This window comes from Vidua chalybeata, chromosome 1 (assembly GCF_026979565.1).
Source record: "Vidua chalybeata isolate OUT-0048 chromosome 1, bVidCha1 merged haplotype, whole genome shotgun sequence".
In the NCBI taxonomy this organism is placed as follows: domain Eukaryota; kingdom Metazoa; phylum Chordata; class Aves; order Passeriformes; family Viduidae; genus Vidua; species Vidua chalybeata.
The window spans coordinates 44,238,353-44,251,735 of NC_071530.1; the positions used below are offsets into that span (position 1 = coordinate 44,238,353).

Genomic DNA, 13,383 nt, shown 5'->3' on the forward strand with positions numbered 1-13,383 from the left:
GAGAAATCTCTGTGCTTCAGTGCTTTCTAGTTCTGCTGTCAATCACAGAGGAGTGGTGCAGAAAATAATATAAATTCTGAAACATTTTAAAAATTCATTCATCTTGATCTCAGTGCCTGTGTGGCTACATGCATACACAGACTGTTTCCTGATACGTGGGAGATTGGTGGCCTTTATTTGCTGAGGTCATGGAGAACATGGGTATTCTCTGAGTAGCACCATGTGGTACCAATTTAAGACTTAGAGACAGTGCTCACATCTGGGTTTGGATGTTTATAGATGTCTGAATGGAAGGGGACTCCAGGGAGTTGGGTCCTGTGATTGCAGCAGAACCAAGCCTCTCTGCATTAGCTCAACACAGTGCAGCATTGTGTTGGTATAGTCCATTTAAAACACAAGGCTGAGTTCTGATTCAGCACTGATGACTACGTTGTGTGAGAAATGGGCCAGGACCTAAAATCCTGGGGTTTCAGAGTCACTTTTTTCCCCAGGGGAAAACTGAATCTGAGCATTTGGGAGTGATAAAGCCTTGGCTGCAGATGAAGCTGGGCTGCCACCTGCCAAAGGACAAGCTGCTGCCTCAGGGCTCAGGCAAACGGTGAGAAAACCATGACAGAGAGCAAAAAAATCCCCACGGCTGTCAGGCTGGAGAGCTGATAACATTGCATGCAACATGAATCAAAAAGGGGAGGAATCACTAATTTAAAGTCTTTTGGCAAGCACTCAATTTTTTTATTTTCTTTAACCAGGACTTTTCTACTTTGAAGGGATGTGATTTAGGGAGGTGGTGGGGTGAGGCTCAAAGGTCCCTGTCTGACCTGCTTCAGTGCCAGCAAAAGCACTGATATGTGGTTGCAGAGAGTGCAGAGAGGGCTCTGAACGTGCTGGGGTGCAGGGCGTGGGGTGGGAGACCTGCTGTACCCACAGCCTGCTGGTGTCAAGGCAAGGGCCCACAGGACATTACATTAATTCTTAGTGCATCTTTGCCAGCACAGAAGCTGCTGTTGTGCTTCTGACACTGGCAGGAGCCCTGCCTCACTGGGCTTCTGCCAGTGCCAGTCTGTGAATGTCCTCCTTTGAGTGGTGCAGCTATTTCTAGAAATAACCCCTTGGCTTTTCTGTGTTTGAAAGCAAAACTAAACCACCTGATTTTTGAAGAAATTCTGAAGTTTCTTTTTTTCTGTGTCTTGCTTGTATTTCCTGTTTTTTTTTTTTTTTTTTTTTTAAGGTTCCGGTCTCTTTTGTAAGCCAAAGATATCAAGAAAAGAGCTAGGTCTCTACAAATGAGCACAACACAGTATTTGAGCTCTTAATTCCTGTGAGGAAACAGATACTTAAGTGTTTTTCTTGGATTAGACCTTTAAAATGGAATCCTTTTCAACTTTGCCTCATGTCAGACTCCTTTGCTCGGTTCCCTGAAGGAGGACAGTCCCAGACTGGCACTGGCACAGCTCCTGCCAGTGGGGGTCATGGGGCTCCTCAAGCTTGTTGGGCAGGATAAACTGATAAAATCCCAGTCTCCATCATCAGGAATTTTCTCTGGAAAGTGGTTTTTGGCTGTCTTTCTTACCTGGATTTGTCAGAGGAAGTTTTTTAAGGTAGGTTTGAGAAGCTGGTGCTGGTGCCAGTGCAGCTTGTGGCCTTTGTCCCTACAATGGCTCTTGTGGTGTCTGGAGCCTATTTGTAGGTGAGAGGTTTCTTTAGCTTAGATGTGCAGCTGAAAATCCTCCTCAGCACCCTGAAAGAAACTAAAAATCCATCCCCAGAGCTCTGCCTTGTTAGTTGATATGAGGAAATCCTCTACCCTGTCCATCAGCAGAGAAACATTCCAAAAAAACGGAGGTGGGTGACACACAAGACTTCTGCGTCTCACATTTTCAAGCAAGGTGACAATGATGACAATTCTATTTCTGTGGAGGTTCAGAATGTGTGATAAATGGCTTTGTCATAGTGCAGGGTTAACTATAGGAGAAGAGGATGAAAGCTCAAGATGATCTTGACTGCTTGTTTGGGGTACGTGATGTTATCAGGAAAAAGAGTGCTGTCAGTAGTGGTGGCATCCAGTGCTTGTTTTCCTTTCTCTCCTTGGAAAGCTTCATATAAGCTACCTGAAAATACAAGTTCAGGTGTTTCAATTACCTTTTGAAAAGAACTTACTGTCCTTCTGCAGCAAAAAGCTGATTTTTCTGCTTTGGAGAAGCCAAGGTGCCTTGGTACCAAATACAAAATCAGTGTATTCTTTGCATTCTTTTCTGGGTTTATCAGCAAATCTGCTTAATGGTGTTTTCTGTTCATTGAGAGTACATAAAGTAGCTTGTCTTGTATAATGCTGAGCACATTATGATAGAAATGTCTGAATTGTTTTCAACCCTAAAAGAGAGAAGTGCACGATGTTATCCCCTTCACAGCTCATGTTTAGCCACGTGTCTTGAAAAATTTCCCTTTAAAGTTCTTTTATTTTGCTGAGGTTCCTGTTCATTAGTAACACTGAGCAGATGCTCTGCCTGGCCATGCAAACTAAAAACTGATGCCCATGAGAGCTGCCTGTTTAAAAACAAACCTCTGATGAGAAGAATAATAAGATAATTAAGCTTAGATATTTCCATGTTGGGTTGTTTTTTTTTTTTTTTTTTTTTTAACCAAAACCTCTTGGCTGCAGCATTTGAGCTAGTGGCAGTACAAGATGTGAAAAATTTGCAATGTAGAGAGCTCTTCCAGTCATCTGTGAATGCAGGCTGCGAGCTGTGAGAGATCTTACTAGGAGGTTCCCAGCACTCTCCACTGAGCTTTTCTCTCTCTCCTTTTTTTTTTTTTTTCTCTTTCCCCTTGTAGTTAGACTGAGCCCTGGAGGAAGATTGGGATGGATACAGTCTTTCAGCAAATGTTAGGGGGTTGGAAATCAATGCTCAGACAAGGACTTTTTGCTGTTTTTAACAATAGAAAAATAAGAATGAAACCAAACACTACTGAATATTCCAGTGAGTTTGTGGAGTTTAACCTTCAGTTGCGTGTGAATAACTGGTAAGTGGTCTCAGAACTCCAAGAGACAAATAATCATTTCAGTCAATATGAGGACTGAGGGCTGGCATTTTCACACCTTTGATGACTCTTGTGCAGAGGACCCCACTGTGGATTGGATTCGGGGCAGAGAGTTGCCACCAGCCTGCAGAAATTGTCTGGCTGATAATATCACCCTTGTATCCTGGAGTCTCTGAGCCTGCAACAGACACTGATCAATGGGTGAACCTAATGTATTATAATTAGTGATAAACAAGCCTTGAATGAGTAATTAGCTAATGGGCAGTTGTGTGCTCCAGAGATGACACAGTGCTTTGGAATGCTCCATATTATTGCTGGTCTGATTCAGGGGCCTGATTCAGAGAGTATCCAAATCTTGTAACAGTTACTAATCCGGTCTAAGTCTGCCTCTGCTTCTCTGTTTTTCAAACCCTGTCTGGAGTTCTTTAAGGCTTCTTCATAATGCTTCTTGTTGCTTTTATATGTGTGCAGGCATGTATGCACACAAACGCTTCCAGCCTCTTTCTGTTTGCTAGCAGAGGTGAGTGAGATCTGAAGCCACATTCTCCCTGTTCCAAATTGTGTTTCAGTGTGAGCTGAGGAGTGGAGAGGAGGAGAGTGCTTTTCCTTGATATGCAACCAGTCCCTAAGATACCAGAGTCTGCAGCGCAGACAGGCTGTGCCGAAATCAGGGCACTGTGTTGTTTCTGCCACATCCTTCTGGGTTGGCAGGCTGGGAACACCTTCTCCCAGCACTTTCTGACCAATATGGACACTTCCAAGGAAGGATGTCTCCTGGAAAAGGCCTTCTCTTGTCTGACTTTTCTCCAGTTCAGTGAATGGGTATCTCTGCAGCGAGCTCACCACAGCCGTGTTGCATCAGCAGCTCTCACGGTAAAGAGGCAAGACAAAACCTTTTCTGTGGGACCCAGACCAGAGAAATGTCCTTTGACAGGAAATAAATCTGACGTGGAGGCTCTATGGGGGAACGACCAACCCTGACCACAGCAGTGTCCTGGGAACAGCCAAACTGACTTTGAGCTGTGCACCAGGAACAGCTGTTTCTAGAAACAATCCATTGACTTTTCTGTATTTGAAAGCAAAATGCAATGATTTAATTTAAGTCTCCTTTTATTTACCTCTTGCTTGTATCTCCTGGAAGTACTTCTCTACTGTTCTTATATGGCAACAGGAATTTCTAAATTATTATAATCAGAAACTAGGCCAAGGCACTGTTAGTCTCTCAGTTGTGCTGGGTGGTGTTGCTAGACTAGGAATCATATCCAGGGAGTGAAATAATGGTGCAAGCTGCTGTCAACAGACTGTGAAAAGAGGAGTGGAGTGGGAACCTAGAGAAAGTGGTGGCGAGATTGAAAGATGAAAGTTTGGAGGAGGTAGAATATAGAAAAACTATGACAAGGGACAAAATGCAGCTGACAAAATTCCCTCTGGTAGGAATCCTCTACTAATAGCAGCTGCCTTGTGGCTGAGCAGGGACACTCAATTTTTTATAAGAATACTAAATTCTTCAGGTAGAGGAACAAAAAAAAAAAACCACAACAAACCTCTGTTTAAATGACAGGTAAAGTCACACCACTTTTATTAATTAAAGAAGCCTTTGAAAGTACTGGCAAGCACTTGCTCCACAGAGCAAGTTAGTGGCCACAGGGCTGCATCCTGTGTGAAGCATTTCGGCAGTGTCATGGCTGATTTTTGTTCTGACTGCCTTACATTTCCCTTGAGATCAAAATCAGAAAAGCCTTTGGGGGTAACAACTCATAAGTACTACTACTAAGTGTCTAAACAAATCTGTATTAGAGCGTTTTGGATAGATACAGAGCACCAAGAGTGGATGTCCAGCATGCAGGAATCATTGCCTATCAAAACTACAACAGTTCATGCAGCACAGGAGAAACTTTGCTGAGGTTATCGAGCAGCCCGTGGGTAGCATGGGTGCCCTCTCCCTCTTCCAGGGACTGGTCCCAGGGGGTGCCCCCATGGCCTGGGCTGGCCAGGGTAGGGTGCCCAAACGCCCAGTGTCCGTGGCTGTGTCACAAACACTTGCGACGGCGGGGTGAATGCTGCTCCTCTCCCAATGGCCATGGGGCTGCCAGCCAGGACTTCTCCTCTGCCTGGTTTCCTGGCAGGGCTGGTCCCATTTGGAGGTTCTATTTTGTTGTCTAGAGCAAAGATTATGAATGTTATTTTCTTGGTAGCAAACACTGCCTTTCATCCTCTCCCCAGTGGCTGCTGTTTCTTCTCTGTGCAATAACCAGAGTGTCTGGGGATTTGTGTTTGAGCATCTGAGTGAAGAAATCAGGATAAGTGTGTTCCCCCTCCAACTCAACCGCCAGTACCCGTCTCTGCTGCCCAACCCCTCTTTTCAGGTTCTTTCTGATGCATTGATAAGACACAATAATCCTACCAGCCATGCTGGTACACATCTAGGCATAGGGTGGTGGTGGGTAATTCCTGATTTTAGTCTTTATTTTCAGTGCACTCAAAACACTGCCAGCACTATTTCCATTTAAATGAATGCCTTGAGTCTGCTTTGGAGGGGATCTGTACTGGCTTGCTCTGAATCTTCCAGTTCATCTCAGCCCATCAAATTCAAGGGGGTTATGATGGCACTAGTCTGCTTTTCTCACCTGTACCAGGATAAAATCAAAATCTTTCAGGTGATTTTCACAAGCAAGAGCTGGAGGCTCTGACAGTCAGGAAGTGGCTGGTTGAGATTAAGCCTGGAGGATCCATTTTCTTTGAAAATAACCCAATCCTGGTGCTAATACCTCCTCCTGGTTCTTTCTGCCCACAGACCCCCACAGCTGATCTTAGAGCATGCATTTATTTTCCCTAAGACTTAACCCAATCCTGTGAGAAGTTTCTGCCTCATTAATGCTGAATTTTCCAATGAAAAGCTCAACTCAGGAAGAAAAAGTCTGACTCAACTCACCAGACCTGAAACAACACTGAGCTTAAACACTGTTCCCAGAATAAATTGCTGGTTTCATGACCAGCATGGTTAATAGTTGGGATGTGAATCATAATTTTGGATTACAATTCCCACTGTGATAAGCCTGTGTGAGATATAATCCAGTCTAAAAATGTGCCCTTCCAGAGTGTCCTTTGGCAGGTAGACTTCTGCGACAGGACAAAATCTGTGCTAATTATACTCCTCCAACCCCTTGCTAAAGTGTATCCCTCCAGTTTCTCAATCCTGCCAGTCACTTTGGTGGCTAATGAGCCCTTTCAGAAGTGTTATGGGGAGATTGTATTAATTTTTACCTTCTGCTTGTTTGGGGGGACTTTCAGTCTTTGTACTTGGTGTAAGTAAATCCTCCAGATCTTGCAGCATAGGGTTCGTACTGGCTTTGTTGTTCCTCTTATTTTTCTCCTCTTCTCGTTGCTGCATCAATAAAAACCATTTGGTTTAGTTAAAAACCCAGTCTGGGTGTAATCTGGGAAATGGTGGCCTGGTGTCATGTTTGCCTGGCTAAGTATTTGTTGGCATGAATGAATATCTTTGCCAAGTTCAAGGCGTGGAATCCTGGTCCAGTGATCAAGTGTTTCTAGGCAAGAAAGTACATCCCAGGCAGGACTGGAAAACAGTGGCTCTACTCCTGTTAGGGCAAAGCACTTGCTGATAACATGGTTTAGGTCCATCAGGCTGTCTGTGTGTTCCTACAGCTACCAATCTGCCCTCTCTGGTGTATTGGTTAGTTTTAAACGTGAGCCTCTTTTGAGAGAGGGTGTCAGGGATAAATGCCAGAGGAAGAGGGTATGGCAGCACAGGGATGGGCTGTAGGGCTGGCTTTGGCTTTACTTGCATACATTTAGGGCTGCAAAAGGGCTTTCTTCTGGATAGTAGAGGGAATCTGTAATTTTTGGATAGGGCTGAATCCTGCTTTGTGATCCCTTTAGCCCTGATCCCAGCCAGGTTGTGCAGCGTGAAATGGAGTGCCCCAAAATGTGAGTGTGCTGTAGCACAGGTTCACCTCCTGCAGTACTCGAGGGTGCCCTTTGCACCAAGCCACTTCCTTTAAGCTGAGTGATCAACTCTGAATTTGAGTATTTGAATGTAATTTATGGAGTGCCATTTTTCAGTGCTCACAATCCTCACTTTTAATGTTGCGCCAATCTCTGCTTTATGTGATGTTTTGCTTTATGTGGCACTGCTTCCTTGGCTTGGATCCTGTCCTGTGCCAGTAAAATGGTTGTGGTTTCCATGGGCTTATCATTATTCCTGGGAAATCTCAGACACCAAAGCATTGTCTGATCTTTGAGGTAGCTTACTTTTGGAGATGAAAAGCACAGTTTATGGGAAAGCCAACTGTAGTTCTGATGTATGAAATAGGCTATTATGGGATGTGACCACTCTGCACAGCTAGACATTAAATGCCATCAGAGGGGACTGAACAAGCATAAAGTACGTAATCTTCTTGTGTCACCAAAGAGAAGAGTGATTTAAGGCATATGCTACATCAAAATTTAAGTGCATGGTATTTCAAAGGTGGGTTTGCCAGATCAGTACTTACCATTTGCATTTTCTTCTTCAGCTCTGCGTTGGCACGCTGATATGCTTTAGACACAGCATTCAGGTAATAGATGGTGAGGCTAGAAAAGAAAACATGTTGCTGTAGTGATAGGATCAGGGGAAAGAGAAAGTTTCACAAGGAAGGAACGTGTAATTTTTGGCCTACTTTCTAATTCCTAATTTTCCCACCAGTTGTCTCCAAACTTCTTTTAGAAGCTCAAACTTCTTTTAGAAGGTTTAGGAAAAATTTGGGCTGCCTGTGGCATGGTGAGCTGAGACAGGCTGAGGCCAGCCAAAGCTCAGTTCTTCTCAAAGAGAAGAAAAATGACCAGCCTGCCCTCGTGCCTCCACCTTGGCTGGCCATGGGCTCTCTCTGCTTCCTTTGCACCAATCTTGGGGAAACCAGGCACCAGCCTTGAGATGGAACTGCCACCAGGTGACACAGGGACCTTAGGAAAAACTGGAAAACCAGGGAAATAGTGGTAGATAGGACCTTGACACCTCTCCTGAAAAGCAGTGCTTAAGGAACAGTCCTGCTCCCTTTTCCAGGATCAGCTGCATCCTATATCCCTGGACAGGGCCCTTGAGGGCAAGCAGAAGCCAGGTTGGAGCAGAGCCATGGGCTTTTGTTTTGATGCTCTCTTCTCCAAAAAGGGCACGCCAATGCCAGGGGAAAACTGAGCCAAGCTGGAGGGAACTGAAAGGCAAGTGGGGATGGAAGAGGACATGCTGGCTGCCAGCCTCTGGCACACAAGAAGGCTGTGCTTTAAAACATGCCCAAGTGTCTGGGTCTGTCTCACCACCTCTGACACTCACCAGCCAGTAATATTTTGGTAGTAAAAAAATGTCCCCTCCTGCTTTTGTGGAGTGCCTTTATTTTTCTAAATTATAACCATCATCTGCTCAGTGACTCCAAGCCATTCCAGGAAAAGTACCAGCCATTCAATTCACTGCTATACTTGTTTGGCTTTTTTTTTTTTTTTTTCTTGTTTGTTTTGTTTTGCTTTTTTTTTTTTTTTAATAAAATAGAAAATTCTCTTATAGAAGGAAAACAAAAGTAGGGAAAGAAAAATGGTTTCCTGATGTTCATAACCTCTGTGTGTTGCTCCCGCCCAGGTTCATCAACCTCAAGCCAGACTCAAGGATTTCATCAACTGAATGCCTGACCCTAAGCTCAGCAAGGCACCATGTACTGACATGTGGGTTTCCACTTGGAAGATCAGGAAGTGGTGCTTAGGATTGCCTTTCTTGAGTCTTTTTACAGGGGAGTTTAGAGGAAACACATTTTCTTCCTTTTGCCTAATATTAACCCAAAACTCAGTCTTGGTGATCTGGGCTCTCTGTCCTGCAAATCCTCTTGGAAATTGTTTTTTCTTTTTGTTCTTCTGTAAAGGTTTGATAGTTCTATTTTTTCTATGTTAACAAGCTCATAGTGTAGAAAATTCTACTTTGTAATCAGGGCTGTGAATAAGAATGGTGTTGATAACACACTGATGTTTTCGTTTTGCTAATTCTTGTTTATCCTAAGTTGAGCAAGGACCTTTGTTTTTGTCTCAAGCTCTGCCAGTGAGGAGGTACACAAAAGAAACTGGGAGGGGGCATAGGTGGGACAGGTGACCTGAACTGACCAAAAGAATATTCCACACCACAGAATGTCATGCCTGGTGTATAAATAGGGGGGGGTCACCTTTAACAGGGGCCAGTCTGGTTTTGGGAAGGGGAGTCTGGCATCAGTCAGTGGGTGGTGAGCAACTGTATTGTGTGTCACTTATTTTTCCCTTTTTATTATTATTATCATATTAGCATTATTACTATATTTTACTTTGATTTTGATTATTGAATTGCTCTTGTCTCAATCTACAAGTTTTTCTTTGATTCTCCTCCTCATTCAGCCAGGATTGGAGAGAGAGAGAAGAGGTTGAGCAAGTAGCTGGGTAGTGCCTAATTTCCATATGGGTTTAAACCATGACACCCTGGCACCCCTCTTCTCTGATGTATTGCTTCCCCAGTTCTGGGGAGAGTGTGGATCACTGTCCTTTTCTAGCATGCAGAGGAATTTTAATTTCCCCCCCGTTTTTGATACAGTAAAATGCTTCTATCTTCTGCTAGGAAGCTCTGAAGGCCACAGCTTGAAATCCTACTCTCAGCTGAGTGAGATTAGGTTATGTGCCCATGGGCACAATACCTTTCATTCTTCTTTCTCTGTATTTCCTATTTCCCTTTCTCTTGTCCTTGGGCCGTTAAAAGCAGGGTGGTAAACTTGACACCCATGTCACTCACTGGACCCCATCATTTTTTGGAACCAGGAGCTAAGAACCAAAATAAAGAAGATGCATTTTGGATTGTAACTGGATAAAAGAGAAGTTGTCATGGCTAGAGGAAATTACTTAATTCAATCCATAGTAAGTGGAAAACACATTTTTTGAGAGACTGCAATCAAAATCAACAGACCGTCCATTTACGAGGCTATTTTTAACTAGGCTGGATTGCAGGTTGCCTTGCCTGCTGATTTGAGGGCTTCTGGCTCTATGCTCATCAGGACTAAATTAAGCTTTTGCATTTCCCTGGTTTCAGTCTCTTGGAAAACTGGGTGGGGTTCATCATATGGACTAGCTCCAGCTTAACCCTGTCTGCCTGTTAAGCACCACAACAGAAGTTGAAGATTTGCAGAGACAAGGCAGGAAACTGGGCACTTGACTGAAAAGGAGAAAAGGGCCAAAGCCTTAAGAAACAACCTTGTTTGTTCACTATGATCTTGTCTGGGATTATCATAGGCAAGGTGAGCATGTAGATAACAAGCAGTGCCTCTGCAAGGCACCCAATGTTCTCAGGGATTGTGAGAGCTACTGCTAAGGGACTGTAGGTCAGACTGTCCAGGCACCATGGGGGAAGCCACTTATTTAGGGCTGTGACTCTCTTGGGAGCTGAACAGCTGGAAATCACAAGTATGTAATACATACAGGCAGTGTATCTGGGTGGAAAATGAGGACATTTTAGGTAAAATGGACATAAAGTATCTCAGTTCTCAGAGGGGAATCAAGGCAGAGACAAAACTGTGTCTTGGGGAGAGTTGGACTAATGGTAAAGCTGTGGTGTGGGAATAGCCAGCACTGGGAAGGTATGATAAAAGGTGTCTCTTCAACAAATAAACGGATTTTGTGCGGTTACTTTTCCCAGCCATCAGTGGAGGAAAGGGCAGGAGGTTGTCACTGGAAAAAAACACATTATTTTCAAAGGTATTACTCTCTCCCATCAGCTTTTTTGAGGGCTGCATCAAAGCCTCAGAAACCTGCCCTGAAGCCCTTTTGTAAAGGTGGCCCATTTGTGGTGTTCTGCGGTCTTCATTTTGTGTTTGCAGTAGCACCTGCCAGTGCTACTGTGAAGCCCACAGGAACAGAGTTTCTAATTCAGTAATATGCTTGGCAATGCCAGGGATGTGGTGTGAGACTTGTCTCTTGCACAGACCTGATCTGATCTGTACAGGTGGAGGATCTGCCTGCACAACTTATACTACCTGTTCATCTTTTTTAGGTTAAAATGAGTGAGTAGTTTGAGGCAGGTAGAGTGCTGACATGTCATTTTCAGTTTAATTAGGATTTTTCTCAGGTTGTTTATATAAGAAATGTTGTATGGAACTTGTATTTGATATAATTCAATGGCATTACCTTCAGTGTAGCTATGCAGGATGAAGCATCACAGTGCCCAAGGGCAGCTGTGCTCATCTCCAATGTGTGTGGATGTCCCAGGAAGAGTCAGAACAGGAATCTCTGGATGTAACAGGCTCCCCAGCTCTGTCCCCGTCTACCATTGATTAGTCTGACGTGCTCAGAACTGCCTACAGAATTTGGCCACAGCCCTCCTACTCATTTTGATAGCTTTGTAATGCCTCATGAACAGTGCCAAAAATATCTTTTCAAATAAAAGGAGAACTAATCCTAGTACTGCTGAAGGTGCTGAGGATTTAAGTCTGATTTCAAAGCTGAAATGATCAAACGGCACTAAAACAAATACCAGATGTATTATTTGAAAAATGAAAAAGTAAAACCCCCCCAAACCCAAACAAAGCTCACAACCCTTCATATTTTTGGAACATGTAATTTTTGAATGCCCTGTCTTGGCTGTGCTCTAAATACCACCAGCTGTGACAGAAATTGCTTCTCCAAAAGGCACCAGGCTGAGACTGTCCATTTATTTCCTGCTGGCTACAGAACATTTTTCATATGGAAGCTGTGACAGCTTAGATATCTACAAGGCCTCTGTCAGCAATGTATTTCATCCACCAAGTTGTGTTTAATTGGGTCAGGTAATTAAATTTTGGGAAATTGGGTTAGGCAAAGGTAAGGGGGGTAGGGAGCATGTGTCTGCTCTAATCTGTGCCGTTATCTCAGCAGAACCTGTATTTAGACCTGACTTACATACAGAATTTTCTTTTTCCAACCTTCCCCCCAGCCAGGTATGTAATATTGCAATGAAAACTTACACCATGAGCAGAATTGCAGGTATGATCAGTCCTGGATTTGCCACATAGCTGAAGATCTTGGCAACGAAAAGTGGAAAATCAAGCTCAATGGTCTCTTGAATGACATCATACATCTTTTTCTTTCCACTGAGAAGACAAACAACCAGTTAAGGGGTGTAGATATCTTCTGGAGGGACAAAATGCCCCACAGTCTTATGGTGCTAAGCAGCATGTTTCACCTCTCTTTCAATGAACGTCAGCTTGCTGAAGGCCACAAAGGACTTTAAAATGCCTTTATTTGAAATTTTCTGTTGAAATTTTCTATTTCTATTTTCTATTGGTATTCATTCCCTCGCTCTCTCCCCTCATTGACTATACAATTAATCTTTGCTAGGCCAACTTGCTCCTGGAGTCAATACCTTTATTTCCACGCCTGACTCCTTTATGAGTCCTGACTATTTCCCCCTCTGAAATAAATAAAACCCTACAGATTGCACTAACCACATTTCTGATGAATATCTTGTTAAGTATGGCCTTTTCATGGTAGAGATGACTTTCCATATGCAAATTCCATCTTTCTGAAATAATGAGCCAACTTGAAGAGCTGCTAAGTAATGACAAAAATAGCAAGCTGTGATTATTGCTTAATAGGAGACTCAGTGAAAGAGTAATTTCAAATGGGATTGATAAGGCAGATGAGAGTATTCTGTATGAAAGAAGAACAAATCTGTAAAGGGCTGGATTATGTAACTGACCTTCTTCTCTCCCCAGCATCTCTGGGAATTCAACCCTATCAGGACTTTTCCTCCCATTTAGGCTTGGTGCCTCCTGGGAGCTTGCAGGATTCCAGTCAGGAGGGTGTTGGACTCCCTGTCTTGATGATGAGAGTCAATAAAGAAAACTTGGATAAACAGTATCCCAACCTCATCAACTGCCAGGAGCTCAGGAGAGCTGAGCTTTCAGTTGAGCTGCCAAGGGTCTGAATCAGGCTGAGTGGCTTTTGAAGGGTTGATTGGGAATTGAAATAGCTCTTTCACATTGCAGATTAGTCATCTCTGAATGATAGTGTGTGTGCAACAAGTTACTTGTCAGATCTTCTGACATTACTCGTTGACACCTGTCCTTGTTAGAGAATTGAGGGTATTTTGGTCTCTTGCCTTCCCCCCGAGTCTTTTAGCTTTCTGATGTCATTCTCCGTCAGCAAGCAGATAACCTAAAACACTGCATCTACAAGAACAATTTGTTCCAAGCTGGCTCCTTGCTGAGTCAGATTCAGCAGGCCCAGGAAATGGCGTTATTCAATCAAATTAGACTTTATTGGCACGTTAATCCAGTCCACTGGATGCTTTGTGCAGTGCTGATTCTGTCATAA

General features: G+C 43.6%; 1 protein-coding gene across 1 annotated transcript in view; it reads right to left on the reverse strand.

The window, feature by feature from the left end:
* Positions 1 to 4,611: 4,611 nt before the first annotated feature.
* TMC2 (transmembrane channel like 2) overlaps positions 4,612 to 13,383 on the reverse strand; it is a 31,208-nt gene continuing 22,436 nt past the window's right edge. Inside the window, exons 17-20 of the mRNA XM_053963134.1 lie at positions 12,033 to 12,158; positions 7,554 to 7,632; positions 6,304 to 6,424; positions 4,612 to 5,198 (exon numbers count right to left, since the gene is read on the reverse strand). Coding sequence (XP_053819109.1) covers positions 4,945 to 5,198; positions 6,304 to 6,424; positions 7,554 to 7,632; positions 12,033 to 12,158 — 580 coding nt within the window. The 3' untranslated portion in view covers positions 4,612 to 4,944. The remainder of the gene's footprint in view (positions 5,199 to 6,303; positions 6,425 to 7,553; positions 7,633 to 12,032; positions 12,159 to 13,383) is intronic.